Source organism: Hemicordylus capensis, chromosome 1 (genome assembly GCF_027244095.1).
Source record: "Hemicordylus capensis ecotype Gifberg chromosome 1, rHemCap1.1.pri, whole genome shotgun sequence".
Taxonomy (NCBI): Eukaryota; Metazoa; Chordata; class Lepidosauria; order Squamata; family Cordylidae; genus Hemicordylus; species Hemicordylus capensis.
In genome coordinates, this window is record NC_069657.1 from 287201435 (window position 1) to 287225436 (window position 24002).

Genomic DNA, 24002 nt, shown 5'->3' on the forward strand with positions numbered 1-24002 from the left:
TTTAACAATAAATAAATAAATAAATAAATAAAATTGTTCATAGGTTCACATGACAGAGCTTGAAGAGAGGGAATATAGGGAGAAGGGGAGTCTTCTTCCATGTATTTGCTTCTGAGTTCCAACAAAATAGTTGTGCTGTAAATGCTCATATGCCCTAAAACATATACGGTCTAAGTATGTCTCTGTGTGAACTTGTCCACTGTGGTAAGATGTCAGGGTTCCCAGTTCTCTCAACCAGAGTGGGTGAGAAAGAAGAAGACAATTTGATTTGTAGAAGTCAGGGGCGTAGCAAGGTTGGAGTGGGCCCAGAGACAAGATTTTAAAATGCCCCCCCCCCACTGAAGCTCAGCTCATGAAGTAAAGAAATCTTAAATGAGGCTGAATAAGCATAGTAGAATATATATATATCTCCTATGTGCCACAATAGAACATCATCCTAAATTATTTTTTTAAAGGTTTTGCAAATTTTGGACTATACAAGTCATTTAATGGTACTAGAGAAAGACATGCTGTTCTGGTAGGTCCAGGTCTTAACACTCTCATCAATTTCAGAGGATGAATACAACTGAAGGAAGCCCAGGCAAGTGCATGGCTGGGAGAGTCAGTCATGTGACTTGGCCCGGGGGGGGGGCCAAGGCAGTGGGCCCCCAGACAATGTCTCCCCTTGCCTTATTATAGTTACACCCCTGTAGAAGGAATGGAGACCCGACACTCCCTGAGTTAGGTTCTGGGATTTTTGCAGTCACAGATTTTCTCTACAAGGCACATTCCTTCAACATAACTGCTCCTACAAACCTAACTTCTGAGGCAAATCATTAGGTGCGTGGCTCCTGTGTACCCTACTTCAGTTAGCACTCATCTATATATATAATTCTCCTGGGTGTGCCAGGGAAAAATGCATCCCGGCAGCCCAGGTGATTGGCTGGGCTGTGGAGGTGCCTGATTGGCTGGCGCACCCAGGAGAGAGGACAGTTGGCCAGCGGAGAGGGCCAGGGACGCTGGCAGGCCCGGCCTGGTGATGGGTGGTGCGAGGGGCGAGGCGAGGAGGAGGACCAGCCGAGGGGCTTGGAGGCGGCAGCGGTGGCGGGCCCCGATACTAGGGCAGGGGGTGGGGTGGGGTGGGGGGAGAGGTGGCCGGCCCCAAAGAGGCGGGCCTCAAAGACTGGCAAGTGGCTCTCGGTGGGCCCGACAGGCAGCGGAGGCGGCACTTGGCCCGCTGGCGGCGGCGGCCGCAGTGGTGGCACTCGGCCCACTGGTGGTGGTGGCCCGGCGGCACTCGGCCCGCTGGTGGTGGCCGCACTCAGCACTTGGCCCCACCGGAGACTGGGGGGGGAGAGAGAGGTAGCCGGCCCCAAAGAGCGCACAGATGCTCTGTGCGGGGTCAGCTAGTAGAAATGTAAACCAGCTGGTCAGCCCTGGCATCTCAGGACCAGGACTTAACATTTGAAGTAAGCAGAAATGGAAGCACTTCTGAAGTGTTCTGAATCACTACAGACAACCTCCACTCAGTAGGGATTAGGCTTCCGGATAGGATTGCCACATTTGTTGGAGATAATTCCTGGACACAGCCGTGTGTGCGCGCGTACATTTTGACCAGAGCTGGAAAGAGTGCTTAATAGTGGAGCTTGGCAGACGTTTTGTGCCTTAGTGTTCTTTGCACAGGAGAGGGTTCACCTCAATAAACACAAATACACAAAATAAATATGAGAGTAACAGATGCACAAGTGAGAAATGAGAGCAACCTATATTAAGTGTTTACTTTGTTTAATAACAATTTATAAAATGACCATTAAGTCCAGCTAGACTAGAGGAAAGGGGTCTCTTTCTGTCTGTATACTTCACAGCCAACCCAGAGGAAAGGGTTTGCTGAGCCATATTGAGAGAACCAATCTTGCCAGTCTGTAGCTGTTACCAGAGGTTGACTATGGGGCTTCTAAACATTGTCATCATGTAGCTACAATGCCTGGAGAGAAGCACCAGAAAAATGATAAAAGTCATTAAAAGAATCTTTCCACTCAAATTCCTGGACACTTCCTGGACGAAACTTTCCATACATCCTGGACAGGACGTCCGATTCCAGGACTGTCCAGGCTAATCCTGGAAATGTGGCAATCCTACTTTCAGACTGGAGGAGTTGTTTCCACACAGACTTGCCTGGCATCTCTTTTTCAAAAAATTAGGGGAAACGTCCTAAAACACGACATGTGACTGTTCATATGAAGTTGAACAAACCTTCTAAGGCATCTTTACCCCAGATTCTTTTAACAAAAGTGGGAAAGAAGGGGAGGATATGATGGATCAGAGAAAGAAGGGGGAAAGTCTTCTCTTCCTTGCCACTGTGAGTTTGTTTGTTTGTTTGTTTGGTGGAGGGGGTAGTCTGCCTTATGTCTTTATCTTCGGTTTTCGTTCTTGACGTCTTTTGTGTTCCCAAGATGTGAACCAGAGATATACCGCCCCCACCCCCCCCTTCAACTGCTACTTCCTCACAACTGGCGGGCGGGAAAACAGCAGCAACAATTGCCCCACCAGCTGGGTTTCTTCGTCCCTCCCGCTCGCGCTGTGCCCTTTCCAGGGGGACGAAACCAACACAGTCTCTGCTCGGGAGAGACAAGCGAAGGGAAGCTGCTGCCGGCTGGGGCGGCCCCTCCCTTCCACCCGCCGTCCCCTCTTTCTCCTCCCCCTGCAGGCTGCGCTGGAGACGGCGGGCTGGCTTCTGCAGCCCCCGCCCGTCCGCCGGCTCGACCACCGGACCAAGAGCAGCAGCTGAGGAGCCGAGGTTTGCTGCGGCTGCGGCTTCTCCTCGCCCTTCTTCCTCCCCTCCCTCCCTTTAAAAAATAACAATAATAGTAATCCCCCCCCCGCACCTTCCTCCCCCTGTTCGAGCTTTCGGCGGCATGGCCCGGCTCAAGGCATGCTCTGCCTTCCCCGGTATCGACTTCGGGGTCCTCCTCTGGGCCGGGAGCCTCTTGTGCCTGGCTGCTGCCCAGCAGCCGCCGCCGCCGCCGCCGCAGCGGGGGAGCGTGTGGTGCCCGAGCCGCTGCCTCTGCTTCCGCACCACGGTGCGCTGCATGCATCTCATGCTGGAGAGCGTCCCCGCCGTGTCACCACAGACCACCATCCTGTAAGTGGGAGACGGAGAACGGGGGTCACCTCCATTTGTCGGGATTAGCTGCCTCTCTGCCCTGGTTGGGGGAGGGCGAGGACGGGCGCTACCTGGCAATGGCGAGAGGACGAGGGCACTTCGCAGAGCGGCGCTGAAGTTGCCGTCTCACTCCTTTGTCTGTATCCGATTGGGGTCTGGGTGGATCCCCTGCTCTTCCTCCTAGTGTGTCCGCTCCGCTGTAGAGATTCTTTTGTTAGCTTCATCATCAACTTGTATATGTATGTAGGTAATGTATGTTTTGTCTGCAGGCATTTGGCTGCGATCCACAAATTAGTTAAGCTGGACGGCTTTGATGGATCCTCATCTCACATACAGCCCAGTTAAAATGAAGTAGTAGAGTTTAAGCCCCAGGGAATGGGGGCGGGGGAGAGATTTATATCCCAATACATATTTATCTGGCTTGTCGTTTGCTCTGTTAATTCAATTGAGTTCCGTTCCAAATACTTACTTCAGTGTAATTCATTATGCGTCTGGTTGCAGGATCTTCCATGTTTAAAACAAAAACATGCTTCATAGTCTTGTGGGTTCTTCCTTCCTGGCTGAGTTTGATCCATAGTTTCAATACTTTTGTGTGGCTTTGTCCTCTTTAGGAAAGTAATCACAAGCATGAGCTGTGTGGTTTTTCCAAGTCACTGGTTGCAGAAGTCTCTTTGTTAGGGTAGCTTTCCATTCATTCTCTAGTTCTGTTCAATTCAGAATGTCTGTTTAAAGCTGTTGTGCAATAGGTTAAGAATGCACTAATTGGAAACCATTATCATTTGTATTGGTTTTGGTACCTGTCATAAATGAGAATGTTGGTTTTTCAAAATGTCATATTTTGGGCAAGAGAGTGTGGGTCTATATATTTTCTTAATATAAAAATTTAAAAGGAATGTGGCCATGCAACATGAATGCTTGTGCATGAGGATTTTCTTTGCCAACTACAACTATTTCTGAGCGCTTTTTAAGTATGAGTCTTATTAGTAGCTTTTAGGTGTGGCACTTCATTAAAGAGAGAGGGTCATTTGGGGATAGTTTCCCCTTTGTGTAGCCATACAAAGAGAGCCTGTGCTGAATTAAACCAGAAAAATATAAGCCTCTGATCTTGCAATGAGTTATGCACATGCTTAACTTTACATACTGTGTGAACTACAGTGAAATCACTGATGAGTATTCATAGTGAACAGAGGTATACAGAGTGAAGCATGGGCAGGGCCCTGATCCAGTAGCAACCAATAAAAGGTAGGATGGAAAGACCTGCTGCTACATGAATGCTTAACTTTACATTCAGTCACATTCACTTATGTGGAGTTGCTTGGGCAATGAGCACCTGAGTAATTCATTTGTAGTCTGGATTTCACATTGCTTCAGCTTCTGTTTATGTGTGTGTAGAACTAAAATAAGGCAAGGGTTCTTTCTTGGTTCTTTCTTTAAGCAAACCGTGTATAATCCCACCAATTGTTTGTTCATCTGTGGTTATGTACTTTTAAAGATATGAACATTCCAGTGATATGGGTCTTACTGAATGCCCTCATAGAAGGATCTACTGAGACTTGATATTTGGAAATGCTTCACACTGGATATGCGCAGGGATCCTGCCTCACCACAGAAACAGGTCCTTGAGTATCTTTTAGGGTGCCTGGAAAATTATTCAGCCTGGATCCTAGGAGCCTAGATCAGATTTGTAGGGGGCCGCCCTACGCTGGGCTGTATAAACATTTTAAGTTTCCAGGCAGCCAGGTGCCTGGGATTTTCCAAGGCCTGATTTTTTGGCAATGAACCTTTTTGTTGAAAAGAAAGTGCTCTTCTGTCACTGCCCTTTCCTTTAAATAAGAAAATCTGTACAAACCCCCAAACTTTATTTGTAGTATTCATGTTCTTGTGTAAGAGATTATTTCAAACATTTTATGTACATTTTCCTTCAGTTATGTACTCCTGGGGAAGAATCACTGACCGTTTTAAACACTTTTTACTTGGAAGTAAGTCTACTGGATATTAATGAGACTTGCTCCTTGTGTCATAAAACCTGTGTTAAAATCATAATTTTAATTTGATAAAAGCTGGGTTTAGGAATATGCATGTTCTGTTTGTCTTTTGGTAAAAATAGGTTTGAGACTTTAAGATATTGCTTTATTTCAAACTCCAAATGTAACTAAAAATGAAAAGTGCAATTATTTTACCATCAACTGGATCTTTGGCTAGATGTGCAACCTTTTGGCAGGATCTGATTAATCCTGCAGAAGTTGTAAAAAATTCACTGACTAGTACAGGAAGCGGGTGGTTAATGTTTTTTACATGTGAAAAAAGTGTACATTTAAAGGGGACTTTTATATTGATAAATGTTCTTACCACTTCCTGTAATTTCATTTTGTGAATAATTCTGAATGCTACTTCATGTTGTTCTCAAGAACACATGTTTCAAGATGCAAATGGATGGAATGGGTGTCATAAATACTGTGAATCATTAAGAGCATAATATTTGATTAAAATTGTTTGGCATGGTGAGTCTCAGTGTTGTATTTTAAAAAGGGAAAGATGGTTGCAGTGGGGGCTGGGAAGGCATTTCCTCTTGCCTCCTCATTCACAGTGACTTGTAATCCTTAAGCAAAGAAGAAAGGTCCCTTTCTTTAATAGTCTGGTTGATTTGTTTCAGTCATCAAAAGCTATTATGATTTGTGTTATGTTATTATGTAATATAGAGATATCTGCCTTATGGAAGCAAGCTTGATGATTATCTGCCCTAAGGCCTTTAATAAAAATTAATTAGTTCCTCAAACAAAAGATTCTCTGCTATCCAAAATGTTAGTTAACAATAGTATGGAAGGAAGAGACAAGAGTAATATGGGATGAATGAATACAGAACAAGTGATAATAGCAATGTTGTCTAAGGATGTGCACAAACTGGTTTGGCGCTCCTTTTATGAACTGCCGAACCGAACTGGTTTGGAAGTCCGGCGTTTGAGCTGGTTCGGGGGGGGGGCTTTTAAGGGGCAGGGAGAGTGCCCTTACATTCCCTGCCACTCCCCCCACCACTGGTGCTCTCCCCCAAATCGCTGGTGCGCGGCTGCTGCATACCTCCATGCAGCCCCGGTCAGCATCCTACTGGAAGTGGCCGACGTGCGCACATGCGTTGTCCACTTACGGTAGGATTCTGGCCGGGAATGCAGGGAGGTACGCAGCAGCCCCACACCAGCAGTTTTGGGGAGAGCACCAGTGGGGAAATGTGGCAGAGAAGGTAAGGGCACCCTTGCAGCCCCTTAAAGCCACCCCCTACCTCCTGGGAGTGCACCAACCAGCTCGTGCACATCCCTTATGTTGTGGTTTTCAACATCATTATATCTTAATACAAAACAATAATATTTTTGAGTCAAATGTGGATCGTAAACCATTAGTTAAATGAACCTTTTAAACTTTTATTGCAGCGACAATAGGAAATGTGTAAGCTTGCATATGTTCTGAACATCCATGAGGACTCTTTGTAATACTGGGCTTATAAAAGAGGTCATACATACTATATACATGTAGCTGTAGAATTGGAAGAGGACTTAAGGACCATATTATTAAACCACTTGCACAGATGCAGAATATATTTACCTAATGTATTAAATAGGTATTGTATAATATGACATGTCAAAGAGTTTTTGGTCATAATAAAGAACGGAGTACGTACCTGTGTGCAAGACAATTAGGTAGTGAAGAATTTATCATTTATTTGCCCAAATCATGGGCATTTATAGCATTATCTCAGTGCACATTATGCCTTACAATTGGGGTAGGCAAGCAGCTGTTGTTGAATTACAAATCCCAACCAGTGTTCTCTCTAATTTGTTTCATTTGTGTGTGGAATGCGTTTGTTCTGGATGGCAGTATCAAGGCAGTATGCGTGCACATGCATTCAGAGTGTGGCTTTTCTTAATCAACCTGAGTGGGATCTAACACTGAATGAGCAGACATCAAAAAACGTGTGAGCATGTGCACGCCTTAGAGGGAACACTGATCCCAACTTCTCATCCCATCCCATGATGGGAGTTGTAGTTCAACAACAGCTGGACGGCCAAGGTTGCCTACCCCTGCTTTTATACATAATGGTTAATGGTGTACACATTTCTTCATGTAGTACCTTTAGCACTCTAGGGGGCAAGCCAATAGATGTATATTTTGTAACCCTTTCCTTATTTTATTTGTAAGTCTTTTAGATGCTATTCTCATGACCAGCAGGAACCAGGCTAAAGAAGCCCAGCCTGGTTTCTGCTGGCCCTGAGAACCGCCAGGAGCCACGTGGCTCCTGTTGGCGACTCAGCGGCAAGCCCACTTTTTGAGCCACCCCTTTAAATGAGTGCTCCACTAACCTTGTTTTTTTGGTCATGTGCAGCCACGGTGGACTCACTCGAGGGGGATGGGGGATCCCAGGAATGCACTGTGCACTTGCGCAGTGCATTAGTAGGGCTCCCGGGGGCAGGGGCACTGCATGGCGGTGCTTTCCTTCACCTGACCCCTGGAGCTGCTGGGTGAGATGCGGCAAGGCGCAGGAGCGCCAGAGTCCAGCCTCTGTTTGTCTCTGCCTGCCTGAGAAGGGGTAAGCAATTGTCTGTGGGAAGAGCGGGTCAAAGCTGCTCTCCCTACTGAACCCCTTTCAGCTCTTCACACTGATTGTGTGAAGAGCCTTTTAGTTTTGTTAGTTACTGGATCACAGTTTGCCTTTTGTTCAGTGAGAGGGACTTAGTAGTAATTTTTAAAAATCTGCATCCTTTTTATCTTTTATTTATTTATTTATTTATTTAATTATTCATTCATTCATTCATTCGATTTCTGTACCGCCCTTCCAAAAATGGCTTCAGGGTAGTTTATACAGAGAAATAAAAATAAGATGGATTGAATGGCATTCCTTTTTCATTGAACAGTCCATAGTTTGTCATCTTATTGTTTCCTATGTTCCTTGCAAAGGTGGACATATTTTGTTTGTAAAACTTGAATTTCATATGTCATGCTGTTCTTTTGCTCTGATCCTTATTGATGTTTCCTGTAATCCTTGCTTCCAGGTCATCACACAGTGCGTGGTGCACATGTTTAGTCTTGTAGAATTTGTATGTGCTTTGTTCAGACCTTCACATTGATTGGACAGAGCCTAAACATGTATACTTCAAAGATGTGTGATCTGAATGAGGAATCAGTCTGTATCCATTACTGCTGCAGACTCTGAACTGAGCATTCAGTGCTTACACACATTGATCTACCTTCATAGTAGATCACATTCTGATAAACCTATGAAGTTGCATATGCCAGCACCCAGCACCCAGTGATGTTAATCACTGTTGCTTGTATGCATAGGTTCTTAATTCTTCCTGTATTCTTCTTATATGAGTTCATCTTGCTTTTTTTTTTTTTGCAGTATTGCCACTGTGAGAGAGTTTCAAAGACTTTTGTTTAACTTTTCTGATAAAGAATGCTTACTTCCCAGTTCTTTGTCAGAGCAATCTGTTCTTCCACTGATAAGGCTGGTAGCATTTATTATTGCTCCCCACATCCCCAGTATTTGTCCCTTGCTCTTCTCTTCCTGAAAATATATCATCTTTTGCAATAAAAAATAGCATATAATACACCTCTCTGGAGTCTTTCTCATAGACACCCCATTCCTACAGTATGCACAATTGCACACCAAAAAAGCACAGACCAGTGGAAATTACTTTGTGTACTATAGCAATTGTGTATACAGTACACAAAGTAACTTGCACTTGCTTGTACTACAGAGGTGTAACTGAATTCCCTTTTCAGCAAGATCCATCTCAGCCTGGCAAGTGAAAACTTTTGTCATTTTTAACAAGTTAATATTGTGTGGTTTTGTGATAGGATTTTGATGATAGTGCTCATTTTAATTTGATTTTGGTGTATTTTGATTGTATTTTGATATTTTGAAGAATTTGATCATGCTCTGTCTCCTTTTGGGGATGGGGGAACAAGGTAAAATTTGCAAAAAAAACCCAAACCCCACGGTTTTATGGTTGTAAAGATGACTAAATTCATCATACGATGCTGATTGTTACTCTGAACCCAATAACAAAAGATGCAATCAAGAAATAAACATATATGGTCTGATGCCAAATCCAGGAAAAGTGCTTTTAGGATTCTATAGATAAAATATTCTCACCACACCTCTGTAGTGCACCACATCCAGAAAGCCACCCTGCTTCTCATCCTAAATGTTTGTGAAAATGACATTTATTCATGCTAGAATATGGATCACTGTAAATTTTAAAATACACACCCTAATTCATTCTTTTACACATAGCTGAACTGTGAACTATTAGTATTTAAAAGTTGGCATCATGGCATTCTTCACTCCCACACCATAAAACTATTTCTGGCATTCATGGTTTCATTCTCAGTCAGTTCTATGTCAGAAGTAGGTGAAAAGCTGTGAGCATTTCCAGGCAGGTCTGAGTCTTTTGTTTAGTGTAAACAAAAGATACACTACGAACTTGCAAACATTGTTGTCCTGATTAAAATGCCTAGTTTTGTCTGGTGACTTCTTAAAAACTGTCTTTCCCCCCAACCTAATACGGTCCCTTTACCATTTAGATGTAACGAGTCCTTCTTTTAAAAATCCCCATCTCTTTTTCTTCCTTTAATTAGCAAAAGAAATGGGGATAACCAGCTTTTCCCCTACATTAACCACATGCATACATTTCAAGGCAGTTTAGAGCAACAGCAGAGTGGATGCTGGCTCAGCTAAAATGGAATGTTGGGGGAGGGGAGTTGTTCATTCTCATCAGTTGCCAGGTTTAGATTCTTGTTGCTCTGGGGCTATAACTGTTGCTAAGAGCCAGCTGATTCCTTTGAAAAGAAAATTGAATGAACATTTAAGATCCAGCAGTTAATGGCTCAGAAACTGGAGAAATGTTAGGGTCTGCAGGATTCTTGTCACTGGTTCTTGACAGCTGCAAGGATACTGTTGTCGCCATCATGTACACTCTCCCTCTTGTCTGTGTTTTTCCATTTTTTTAATAGAACCAAACATCTTTCTAATTTCTTTACAGGGGGAGGAAGGATATGTTTACTTGTTGTGAGCTCAAATCTAAGGCAATAATAGTAGGATTCTGTTGCTTGTTGTGAGTGTCCAAGGCATAACCATGGCTTCCAATGTATCTGCAGATGTACTCTTGCAATGTAATATAAAAATTAACATTTAAGGGTTGTTAAATCTACTAATCTCAAATACACATTAGGGAATTTAGAGAGAACTGTAACATATATTTTTCAATTCATGGGGGCTAAGACATTTGAGAGTAGCATTCCCTGAGGCTGTCCTCATGCTCCGGCTAACCCAGGCTAGGGAAGCCCAGCCTGGGTTAGACTGTGTGTGAGAACTGCCGGGATCAGGCCTGATCTTGGTGAGGCAGCGCTGCCTAGCCTGGCTTTGTAGCCCAGCTTTTAGCCTGCATTAACAGTGCCAGCATGCCATTAACCCAGGCTCCAGGATCATGTGCCTCCTCGGGCTGAGTTCAGCCTGAGAAGACACAGAGATGGGCACCTAGAATGTCCATTTCCTGGAGGAATCCCCCAAGGCACTATGTTCAGTACCCAGTACATTGTGGGATACCTGGAGGCTGGGACATCTCTCGAGCTCTTCACTGTCTAGTGCAGCAATGGATCATCTGGGAGCATGGCCCTTCCCCTTGCCCGCCCTTTCCCCACCCGTATGATTGCCCCCCCCCCGGTCTTTGCAACCCATGGTGTTTGGTTGTGCATTCACCATACAATGTGATGTGGATCAAAACCCTGGGGGACTTCTGGTATGAGAAGACTGCCCAGGTGGTTGACACGGTTACTCCTCTAAGTGTCCTCTCCATCCTGGTAAAGTTCAACCAGCACCTATAGTAGGTTTACCTCGGAACTTAAGAAAATGAAGCAATTTGGATGAAAACTGGAGTGCCACTGGTGGAAAACATGTAGCAAATACAAGAAATCACAGACTAGAGTCCATTTTAGAGACTCCATGGCAATGATGGGAGTGAACACTTCCTTCTGTGCCACCATTGTGGCTGCACAGTGTAACCCAGTGGTTCCCAACCTTTGTTTTTCCAGATGTTGCTGAACTACAACTCCCGTTATCCCCAGCCTTGTAGCTGGGGATGATGGGAGTTGTAGTTCAGCAACATCTGGAGGAACCCAGGTTGGGAACCATTGGTGTAACCCATCGGAGCTGTTTTGGGTGATAAAAACTTTTATTATGTTATGAGATGGGGAGGTGCCCTCAACAGCCCACTGTAACTAATTTGTGTGTTACTTTATGGATAAAGTCATTCACATCTGTTCCAAATTGAGCTCCAGAAGTGTTACAGTTCCTGGTGACTCAAGAATCATCTGGCCCTGTTTCGGATAAGTTCAGTTGGTGACGCCTGATGATGTCGGCAAGGTCCTCTGCAGTGTGAGGGCTAATAAAAGCTGCCAGACAGGGGCAGCTGAATGACTGAGAGAGATAATAAATGTATCTTTGAGGGAGGGGAAAGTATCATGGAAACTACTGCTGAAGAATCCTCTGTTGATCATTCCTGCCTTGGTAATTACCAGCTGGTTTCTAATTATCTTTTCTGGATAAGGTGACTGAGCATGTGGTAGTGTTTCAGTTCCAGTTGAGGGTCTTGGGTGACACAGAGAGTTTTGATGAATTTCTGTCTTCCACCTGAGATTTGAAACAAAAATTGTTTTGGTTGCCCTGGTGGACAACTTATGCCATGAACTAGACAGTGGAGTGTGTCCATGTTGGTTCTGCTGAACCTCTCAGCAGCTTTTGATACCATCAGCATGGTATCCTTCTGAACCAACTTACGGTGTTGGAGCTGGGTGGTCTGGTTCTATACTGGTTCAGGTTCTACCTTGAGAGTTGGATCCAGAAGGTAATATTGGGATGCCATGGGGCCCATAATACAACATGTTAACCTGAAAGGTTTCTTGTTAATGTAATAATATAATATATATCTGGTGTGTACTACAAAGCAGTAGGCAACATTTTGTTTTTCCTCACAAAAGAACTTGTCCAGGAAGATAATTTAAAGGTTAGGCTACTATGGAGTTTGCCATTCATTAGTGCTTGTTAAATGTTTTATTAGAAGGACACAATGAGCTGAGTCTCACGATCAGTGAGACCCGGTTTGGGGCGGTGAACGGGGAGAGCGGGCTAAGCCTGCTCTCCTCGCACACAAGCATGGCTGGAGGCCTGGGTGGCTGGATTGGCTGCCCACATGATTCCCAGCTCCGGGACGGAGCTGGCGGGGACTGGAGGGAGTGGGGGCCGATTGGCCCCCGCAAGCTCCAGCATGCCCTGCGCAGGGCATGCTGGCGAGACCCCCAGAGCCGAGAGGTGGCTTTTCGCTACTCACAATCTTCAAAACTAGGTTTGCAGAGTGCTCGCTCCACAAACCTGGTTTTAGGTTCTTGAGCGGGTTACTCGCTCTAGAACCACCGGGCTCGCAGTGGAGGCTTTCTGCAATCGCGAAAATAGCCCCAATGTCACATTTTTAGCCTACTATCCTTAAAAACATAAGAACAGCCCTGCTGGATCAGGCCCAAGGCCCATCTAGTCCAATATCCTGTTTCAAACAGTGGCCCACCAGATGCCTCTGGAAGCCACAGGCAGGAGTTGAGGGCATGCCCTCCCTCCTGCTGTTACTCCCCTGCAACTGATACTCAGAGGCATCCTGCCTTTGAGGCTGGAGGTGGCCCACAGCCCTCCGACTAGTAGCCATTGATAGACCTCTGTTCCATGAAGTTATCCAAACCCTTCTTAAAGCCATCCAGGTTGTTGGCTGTCACCACATCCTGTGGCAGAGGATTCCACAGTGGATTATGCGTTGTGTGAAAAAGTAATTCCGTTTGTTGGTCCTAGATTTTCTGGCAATCAATTTCATGGGATGACCCCTGGTTCTAGTGTTATGTGAAAAGGAAAATAATTTCTCTCTATCCACTTTCTCCACACCATGCATGATTTCATAGACCTCTATCATGTCTCCCCGCAGTCGTCTTTTTTCTAAACTAAAAAGGCCCAGGTGTTGTAGTCTTGCCTCATAAGAAAGGTGCTCTAGGCCCCTGATCATCTTGGTTGCCCTCTTCTGCACCTTTTCCAGTTCAACAATGTCCTTTTTTAGATGTGGTGACCAGAATTGTACACAGTACTCCAAGTGTAGTTGCACCATAGTTTTGTATAAGGGCATTATAATATTAACACTTTTATTTTCAACCCCCTTCCTAATGATCGCTAGCATGGAATTAGCCTTTTTCACAGCTGCCACACATTGAGTCGACACTTTCAATGAGCTGTCCACCATGACCCCAAGATCCCTCTCTTGGTCAGTTACTGACAGCTCAGATCTCATCAGCATATACTTGAAGTTGGGGTTTTTCGTCCCATTGTGCATCACCTTACACTTGCCAACATTGAACCACATTTGCCACTTTGTTGCCCACTCTCCCAGATTGGAGAGATCCTTTTGGAGCTCCTCACAATCCTTTTTGGATTTCACTAAGCGAAAGAGTTTGGTATCATCTGCAAATTTGGCTATCTCGCTGCTTACCCTTACTTATCCTTAAGTAAAGTAAGCTTATAACATCACCCAGGTCTGTGTGTGTGTGTGTGTGTGTGTGTGTGTGTGTGTGTGTGTGTGTGTCCCTGTCAACTTAGCAATGCCTGGACTGATTTGGACCAAATTTGGAACAGTTATAGGGACACATAGGGACACCTCAATGGCATAGTTTGTGATGATGTCATCCACCCCAGTTCAAGATGGTGGATGCATGAACATTTGAGGCAGAAGTGTGCTAGCTTCTGAAGATGGTAATTATCAATTAAGATTATAATGAAAGGAAAGAAGGCAGATTAGTTCTTATCAAAACTTCTTGTTAATTATATTTTATGGTTGTACATGTTATTCTCAAATCTCAGTGGCATAACAACTCCTCAAACTATGACAGAGCATCCTTGATAGAAAATGGTTGATTAGCTTAATCAATTGGCTGACATTGTGAATAAATTACTTGATGGAAGTCCTATGAACATTAAGTAGCCCTTTACACTAATGTCTGAATTGTACTGTTGATTAAGTCTGGATGTCAGTCAGTGACTCTCTGCTCAAGACAATCTAAAATATTGTTAGAGTCCTTTTTGTCCTAGTAAGACTTTGTTCTCACTGGCTGACATCCTGACTAAATTTACTAGTGGAAGTCCTATTGAAATTTAGTAGTCCTTTAAAGTAATTCCTGATTAGTATTATTAGATAACTTGGTCTGGCTGTCAGCCACTGTTTTCTTCCGCAGTATTAAAGTCAGTGGCCAGACCATTCTGACTTCAGACTCAGCTAAACAAAAATTGGAGACAACTTATATCTAAATTTGGAATTAGGGCTGATCCATTTGAGGCAGCCTTATTTTTAGGAGTTTTGACATATTTTTTTGTGAGTTTCTAGAACAGGCCTGTATGCAGCCTGTTCCACAAATGCAACCTACCAACTATATGTGGCAAATTAGCAGGAGTAGATGAACCTCCTATTCTTGTTCCCTGCCTGGAGCTGCAATAACACAGGGTTGTCATTCATTTGGAAGATCACTATACAGGACTGAAGAGCTCCCTTAAGTGGTCTTCCCGCAAGATAAATAAATAAATAATAAATAAATAAATAAGTTGTGTAGACCTATGAGGAAACTGATGTTGTAAAATTATCATTTTGGTGAGAATATGAGGCAACTCACTACATTATATTATATAATGTGAAGAGAATATGATGCCCCATATGGGTCAGGATTGTCCTTCCCAATTCTTTTTTTGGGGTGGGGGGACAGGTATGTTGCTTTCTGTGAAGAGTCTCAAGAAGAAATGGAGAACAAAGAGATAGTGGTTTTTGGTTGTACGGCATTGGCTCTTAGAATGTTATGGTTGCTAGGAAAGGGCATGGCTATAGATTGCTGTGAAAGGAGAAAACAGTTGGGTTTTGGGGCTGGAAATGACAGAGAAGATTAAGCTGTGAGAGGACAGGGGGAAAGGCTATAAAAGAGATTGAGGAACAGGAGAAACTGAGGGACTAGGTAAGTTAAAAAGAAGAGGGAACTACTGTCAGGTTGAAAGGAGGAAGAAAAGGGAGAAACTTTTAAACTTCCAGTGGTTGACAGCACAGTTTGTTACCTCCAAAGGGCCTGAGCTTGCTTCATAGTTACACAATAAAGTATCTATCTCTTTTCTATCTATCTATCTATCTATCTATTTCTCTTTGACATACCTGTCAATAATCCCATGTGTGGCAGCTATTGCAAGAGTTCGCGAGCAGCTGCCCGGATAGCGATGGGGATGGGGGAGAAAATGGTGGCAGCAGCCAGCAGGTGGATGGGCAAATAAAATTGTGGCGAATGGGGGCGGGTGAGTGGGAAGAAGATGGTGGGCGGGGAAGAACATGGATGGCGGGCAGTGAAGAAGATGGTGGGCGGGTGGGGGAAGAAGAAGGTGGGGGCAGGCGGGCAAAAAAGCAGTGGTGGTGGTGGGTGGGTGGGTGGAGAAAGTGGCAACAGCGAACTAGAGGCGCAGATGCTCTTCACTTGGCCGAGCTAGTACTAACTATTTTAAGATGAGCCTTTAACAACAGTAACCTTCAACTGAAAGTAGGGAAAGAATTCCGGTAGGGGAATGTGTGTGGAAAGCATTGCATGATCAACTGGCGTGCATGTTGGGGGAAACCTCTGGTTCTTGGGGAGTGCACACTGCCAGCAGGCATGTTGTCAGAACCTGCCCACTGCTGGTTCCTGAGCCCTTGACTTTTGCCCAACATGTGGCTCCTGACTTAAAGTTTTGGTGATGGGAATCGGGCAAAACTCATGTGGAGGACTTGGGAACTGGCAGGGGGCATGTTCGGACAACACACTTGCCAAGAACACAGTTTCCCTGGGAGTCAGAGGTTCCCTCCAGCTTACGTGTCAGAGGACTGTACGAAGCCACCTTATGTTTAAAATGGAAGAAATGCACCCTCTGTTTAAAGCTGAAGAAATCCAAAGTCATTGCTACTGTCAATGGAGAAGACAATATCCTCTAAGTCAAGCCTATAAATAGATAAGTTGATTTTGGACCTACAGTAAACGTTTGTGTTGAAAATTAAACTTGCTTTTCTTATGATCACCTGCTTTAGTTAGCTTTCATACCTAATGCTTTAAGCAGTGGCTGAGTTCAACAGGGAAAAGGGGAAGAAGCAGTTGATTAAAAAGTAAAAAAGGATTTGCAGATCTCCAGTCGGATAAAGATCCTCCATGCACACCCCATTGTTCCCTTTTCATTATACTACTGCTATCTATATCTATATCTATATCTATATCTATATCTATATCTATATCTATATCTATCTATCTATCTATATATATATATACACACACACACACACACACACACACACACGTGTTTATATATAGTAGAAATCAACTAAATAACAAAAAGGAGCAAAAATAAAAATGGGAAGAAAAGGTAGAAGGAAAGTGAGCAAGCAAAGGTCATTTTGCACAGTTTGTTGTACACAAAAGCTTTGTTGCTTTTAATTATATTTATCCACAGTGTATCATTTCACATAGTGTTTTTTTAACAGAGGGTAAATAAAATAGCACGTCATACTGCAAAGAATTTGGTTTCCAGTAACATTGCTAATTATGTTTTAATTTGAGCGGATGTTAACTTCCCTCACTTAGTGTGTTCAGTGTACATCTGTTGTAAGAATGCCTAGAATTTAAGGGATCTGTGTTGTGCTAAATAAGATGACTTGATATACTCAAGTATGCTAAGGCCATCTGTATCCAGCTTCTACTCAAGAACCTGTAGGTATTTATACTGTATTGAATAACTAGTAGGCTTCAGTCTGAATAATCTAGTAAGCACATTGGGCAAGAAAGCCATGTTGGGGTAGCTTTATTAAAGATTTTTGTTCTAACAGCTTCCACTACTAAAGATGCAAACTGTTGCTCAGTTTTAAAATCAGCTCAGTTTTATGAAAGTTTTTTTAAAAACTAGGCTTTTAGAACTTCAGAACAGCAAACTTCAAAAATGTCCTTATTTTGCACATGTGTCATCCTCACTTTTCTAAATAGCGTCTTGAGATCACAGCCCTAAGTTTACTTAAGGAGTCAGTTCTAACTGTTACAGGGCATGTTCAGAGATCACATGGAACCATGGGTTATTTTGTTTAGCTGGTTAGTTTGTAGGGCTGACTCTGTTTCAATCAAGAAACCATGATTTACTTCAGGCAGTCGAACCACAGTCTGAAGCCAAGGTTTTGAGGTTGGTTGGTTTGTTCTAACCATGCTTGCATAATGTTGGAACTTGCAATCATGGTTTAATCTTGGTTTGGTTCAGTAGCACCACTCTAACAATGCGGGGACGACGACGGGGACTTAAATAATAAGAAATAAGGAGAAAGGGTCAGACCTGAACAAATCATGTTGCAGTTTCTTCTGGAAATCTTGTGTGTGACCCAAAAATACATCCCTGGGAGCTGCACAACCCTCGGGGACATATTTTTGGGTGACACAGGGGGCTTTCAGAGGAAGGGTAGGTTAGCAGATCCCCCTCCCCCCTCATGAGTGCCAGTGCTGAGTTAGTCAGTCAGTCCTGTCCTCACAGTAGGAATGTATAGAACTGGTTCGCGATTGAACTGGACTTCTGTGAACCTCTGTTGCCAGATTTGGCTTTTTTAAAGTCAAATTTTGGGTTACGGCCCATTTGACTCATGAGTATACCTCTTAGGTTCTGGCCCAGGCCAGTCCGATTGCAAACTGCTTTAAACCGGTTTGAGGTGGTTTGCCGAACTGACCGGCCTTAACTTAACTAATTTCCCATAGGAAACAATGTTAAATATGGGGGGTTGGTTCCTGAACCAAGGCCAGGTACTTTATTTCCCCCCCCCAGCTGCTATCAAAGCTGGTAGTGTGTCAGTCACAGATATGCACCAAAGAGGCTGACAATGTAGAATCAGAAGTTGCTCATCCTTGCCACCTATCCCCTTCTTAGTCACTTCCTGGCTCTTTTTTCACTTTTTCACAAAAGAAAGGGTGGCAAATGGGCAGCTTGCCTCCATCTCCTCTTCTTCTTGAGCAATGATTAGACAGGGAAGGAAGGAGGATGGGCAGGAAGTGGTATGTGGGCTGGGCTGTCTTCTTATCACCTTCGAAGCACAGCAGTGAGCCTGGATGACGAGGAGTGGAAGCAGCAATGGTGGCAGCAGGATGGAGCATTTTGGACAGGTGAGTCAGCTACCCTCTACCGCCTCAGATGCAGAAGCAGTTGTCACCAGGATTTCCAGTCTTGATAACAATGTGATCCCGAGTTACCACGTTTGCTGCTGCCTCCTCCCCCTCCCTCTCCCCCTCCTCTTGTAGCTCATGCACCAGCACCCATCTAACAGAGCCTTCTCTTCTGTGGTGACTGTTGTAAAGTTGAAACAAGGTGATAATTTACCAGCATCTTAAGTGCTGTTTGTCTTGATGCAAGTCAAGGAGGCTCTTCTCACGATCAAGTGAGAAGAGCCAAATCGGGTTTGCGGGAAGAGCGGGCTAAGCAGACAATCTGTAAGCCCTCTCTGGGTGGCCGCAGCGGCCACCCACATGACTGCCGGCTCTGTCATGAAGCCGGTGGGGGCTTGAGAGTTCAGGGTCCGCGTGGCCCCAAGAAGTTCCAGCATGCCCTGCACGAGCGTGCAGGGCATGCTGGAGAGACCCCCTGACCAGGAGGCTGCTTTTTAACCTCTTGGCGGGGGTCTCCTCATGTGGTGCCATGGTGCGGAGCCAGCAACACACAATCATAGAGTACTCACTCCGGAGCGCTCGCTCTACTAACCTGGGCTTAGAGGAGGGCTCTGTGAGCGGGTTACTCACTTGAGAGCAACCAGGCTCGCCTGTGAGCCTGGTAGTTCTCATTGTCTCCTCTCACAGAGAGGAGAGCTGGTCTTGTGGTAGCAAGCATGACTTGTCCCCTTAAGCTAAGCAGGGTCTGCCCTGGTTGCATGTGAATGGGAGACTTGATGTGTGAGCACTGCAAGATATTCCCCTCAGGGGATGAAGCCACTTTGGGAAGAACAGAAGGTTTCAAGTTCCCTCCCTGGCTTCTCGAAGATAGAGCTGAGAGAGATTCCTGCCTGCAACCTTGGAGAAGCCACTGCCAGTCTGTGAAGACAATACTGAGCTAGATAGACCAATGGTCTGACTCAGTATATGGCAGTTTCCTATGTTCCTATGGTCTCCAGAAAGCAGGCTAGGCTCCCTTAGCCTGCTTTTTGGTGATCGTGAGAATCACCTCACTGGCTTCCTGTATGTTTCAACTTTAACTGTGCAAGTTGTGACTATTGCTTTTTTTAAAAAAAGCAATAACTGTTTAGGCAGTATTAGTTTCCAGGTGACAGGGCATTTTCCATTAGTGGGTGTACAGGAGAATAACCTCTTGATAGTAAGATTAGTGGTGGTGGTAGTTTCATGTTTCAAGGCTTTGGATAACTACATTGTGTGGGCTGCTTAAGATAATTTTCATTTCCACTGTCGCTAATGGATAATTTCAGATGTAGAAATCTGAACTTGATGTGGTTTATAGTTGCATGTAACATTCCTCTGACTTAGCAGGCTTGGGAGACTGGAAATTTAAGTGGATGAATAGTGGGGAGAGCTGGAGGGGTATGTGTTCCTCCTTTCCTTTCCAGCCTATTTTTTTAAACAACATTGTCTTCCCCCCAGCTGCTTTTCTCCATTTGGGGGGAAAGAATATGAGAACAGCAGCTGAAAGCTAATTTTGAACAGAAATATGGCTGGATAGAAAAGGATTAAGCATACCATTCCCTGCCTTCTTCAGTTTAAACTTGAACCTTTGGTAAAAATGGTTTTGGTTAAGCAAAAAATGATGTGGGGAAAGATATTTGTCTGGATGTTACTTCTAGCAAATCTGAAGGATTATATCATAGAGCTCTAGATAGCTGCAGGTGGTATTCTTTTGTTCTTCCTGCTAGCGGTGCTATAGTGTGTCATCGTTGTCTACCAGCTGGGGTAGGTCCCTTGGAACTCCTTGAGAATTCACTTTCAGGAACATCGGCTCCATTCTGTCAAGAATCCATAGGCCACACTGCCTGCTCTGACTGAGTGAACCCCGTCATGATTCAGGGAAAATTTTTTGACCAGATGTGGCTCATGGGCTCATCTTCCAACTATACAGGGTGGGCCAACGGAAGTGCCCTTGCATGGAGGCAGAACCTGTTTCTGCTTTGTGGCCAGTTGCCTGCCTGCTCTGAACAGAAAGGGCTGGGCCAAGAGCAAGCACCATGGCAGGGACAGGAGGAACAATGTTTGGGGATGGCAGCAACCACAGGGAAAGGTGGCAGCCTCCACAACCTTTTTCTTTGTAGTAGGACTTTCTGTGTATTTTCGTTATGTACCTCCTGTTACTTTTGGGGCTGAATAAATATCTTCACATGTGGAAGCAGCTGTCTGCAGCATGAATACATGCCCCTGTCCACTCCAGTGCTGTCTGTCCCCTTTTGGCTTGGACCCAACATGGTACCTTCCAGTGATGATGGAGGTAGTGAAGGCTGTTGTTGGTTTCCTTTCTGCTACAAAGATGGAAGAGAAAGGAAGACTTCCTTCCTGCTGCAAAGATGCAGGTAGTGAAGGGCCCTGCCTTTCCTTGTGGCTTCTTTTCAGTAAGGACGGCCTTCAGAGAAAGAAGAGGAAGTCTGATGCTGTAAAATTGGTATTGTAACTGGTATCATATTTTGGTACAGCACAACAAAAGAATTACAGAGTAAACTAAATGGCCATGACAATAACATAAGCTGTGTACAATTGCACCAGGACAGCAGCTGCTCATATATCTGTTCAGATGACATTGTAGAATTATCAGTACTTGCCTTGTCTGTTTCTCCCCCCACCCCACCCCACTTCACTAGGTTGTTGTTGCAAATTCAGGATTGCCTGTTGTAAGATGCATTACAAATCTTACCTAGTGTACCATTTTGGATGCATTATTTCTTCTCCATACTTAAAACCATATTTTCAGCTAATATGTGGAACATGATTGATCTTCAGTCATAGATCAGTCTCAATGATACAGAAACATCCGCATTTGCTTCAATTCTTAGGACTGAAGCAAATACAGATGTGTCTGTATCATTGGGACTGATCTATGAGGATCGATCATGTTTGTTCCACATACTAGCTGAAAATATGGATTTAAAACTGGAGAAGAGATAATGCATCCAAAATTGCCTCCCAAGTCACTCCTCTCCTTGGGTTTCTAAAACCATTTTTAATTTTTTAAAATTTATCTCAAAACATTATATGCTGATCTTCAAATATGTTCTCAGTTATGCTAACAATGATAAACACTTGCTGACATCCCTTACTGGTTCTTATTGCTATGTTAAATTGCTGTATCTTTTTTACTTACTATTTTATTGTAATGGCTTGATGAATTGTATGAGTTTTCCCCTATGCTGTGTTTTGTTTTTTACCAGATTTTGCTTTGATACGGTCTAATGACTAATGCAAATAACGCCTATCAAATATCACTTGCGAGCATCCTAATTTATTTGTTTATTGTTAAATTTCTATACCACATTTCATTAAAACAATCTGAAGGCGGTTCACAAAAAAGTTAAAACAAGACTACCAAAAATACACAATTAAAATATTAGCTAAAATATAAAAATACAGATTTGATTAAAACCAAGCACAATATAATCACAAAAGATACTAAGCCTCAGCAATAGAAATCATTAAATAAAAGCCTGGGTGAAATGCCAAGATTTCACACGCTTTCTAAAAACTGTGATGGAGACTGAGGAGCGGATGGCCCTCAGGAGAGCATTCCAGAGTCTGGGGGCAACAACTGAGAAAGCCCTATCCCGTGTACACAACAGCTGAGCCTCCCTCATTGTCGGCACCCAGAGCAAAGCTCTCCCAGACCTCGTCAAGCGGGCAGCAACCATCAGGAACAGGTGGTCTCTCAGGTATCCAGGGCTCAAAATTTTTAAAGGTCAAAACCAGCACCTTGAATTTGACTCAGAAATAGATTGGCAACCAGTGCAGCTCTTTCAAAATGGGTGTGATATAATCCCAGAGGGCAGCTCCAGTTAAAATCCTAGCTGCTGCATGTTGTGCTAGCTGCAGTTTCCAAATAGTCTTCAAAGGCAGCCCCATGTAGAGTGCGTTACAATAATCCAGCCATGCTATGACTTTGTTATGGGTAATTGTGGCCAGATCTGCCTTCTTAAGAAAAGGACGCAGCTGGCGCACTAGCCAAAGCCATGCAAATGCACCCCTGGCCACCACCTCCACCTGAGCTTCCAAAAGCAGAGCGAGCAATACCCCAAGCTGTGTACTTGCTCTTTCAAGTGGAGTGCAACCCCATCTAGGACCGGTAGAGTCTCCTCAACCCGATTGGCTTGCCTACTGGCTAATATTACCTCTGTCTTCTCCTGATTCAGTCTCAGTTTATTAGCCCACATCCAACCCATCACAGCCTCCAACCCCCGATTCAGGACATCCACTGCCTCCCTAGGATCAGGTGACAAGGAGAGATAGAGCTGCATATTGCTGACCATCCCCAGCTGACACCTCCCAGCGGTTTCATGTAGATTTTAACCTTCTGAACCCTCCCCTCAAGAAAGGACCAATGCCACTTTAGAGGAGTACCTCTAATTCCTATACTCGAGAAGCAGTCCAGAAGGATACCATGGTCGATGGTATTGAATGTCACTGAGAGGTGCAGCAGAACCATCAGGGACGCACTCCCCCTGTCTGGCTCCTGGTGTAGGTCATCCACTAGAGCGACCAAGCCAGTTTCAGTCCCATATCCAGGGCAGAAGCCAGATTGAAAAGGGTCCAGATAATCTGTATCATCCAAGACCCTCTGCAGCTGGGACGCCAGTGCATGTGTGCTTCTAACAAATACGTGTGTGCATCAGTAGCTTCTTTGCTTCTAAAGTTTGGACACTCTTGCTCAAGAGTGTGATGATTTTTGGTGTTCTGAGAGTGCTCTTTGACCCTGGTCCTCAAGGATATATTTTTGCGAGTCAAAGAGCACTACTAAGTAAGGGGAGAGTACTGAAAATAGTCATACTCTTCCACAAGAGTGCCTGCACTTTGGAAGCAGAGAGGTTTGTGCTAGGGATGTGCAAACCATTTTAACGTTGAAACATTTCGAATCTAAACAGGCTGTTTTGAGTGTTTTGAACTTGAAACAAAACATCCTTTAAATAAAGGGCCTGTTTTGAGCTTGGAACAAAACAACCCCATCTCGATTCAAAATGTTTCATTTTGAGTGTCATTTTGAAGGCCTGTTGTTCGCTTCCTGATTGGTTTTCTGGCACTAGCTTCCAATTGGCTTGCAATCTCCTTGCTTCTTGGCTGGCTTATTATATTACAAGTAGTGATATGCACGGAACCATGGAGGTGTGGTTTGACCCTGGCGGGGGTCTCCCTTTAAGGGTGGGGGGGTTGCACTTACCCTTTTTACCCACTTTCCCCCTGCTGGTGCTCCATTTAAAAAAAAAAGGTTTTTGAGGGGGCAGCATTCCTCCCTGGCATCCTGCCCCCTTGTTGCCTGGAAATACCAGAAGTACAGGCTGCGCATGTGCCCGCCGTCACACACGCACACCAGTTCTTTAGTCCCATATCCAGTGCAGGAGCCAGATTGAAAAGGATCCAGATAATCTGTATCATCCAAGACCCTGTGCAGCTGTGACACCACCACACTCTTTTATCACCTTGCCCCAAAACGGAAGGGTGTGTACTAATGGTGCATGTGTACTAATGGTGCGTGTGTGCTTCTAACAAAAACGTGTGTATGCACATGATGTGTGATGTGTGC

The 24002-nt window shown here is 44.4% G+C and overlaps 1 protein-coding gene across 3 annotated transcripts in view; it reads left to right on the plus strand.

The window, feature by feature from the left end:
- Positions 1-2705: 2705 nt before the first annotated feature.
- The window catches only part of PXDN (peroxidasin), a 136867-nt gene continuing 115570 nt past the window's right edge, over positions 2706-24002 (plus strand). For all 3 annotated transcript variants that reach the window (XR_008313853.1, XM_053286030.1, XM_053286032.1), the window contains exon 1: positions 2706-3121. Coding sequence is in view for 2 of the 3 variants with exons in the window: in XM_053286030.1 (XP_053142005.1) it covers positions 2895-3121 (227 nt within the window). In the remaining variant the exon portion in view is untranslated. The remainder of the gene's footprint in view (positions 3122-24002) is intronic.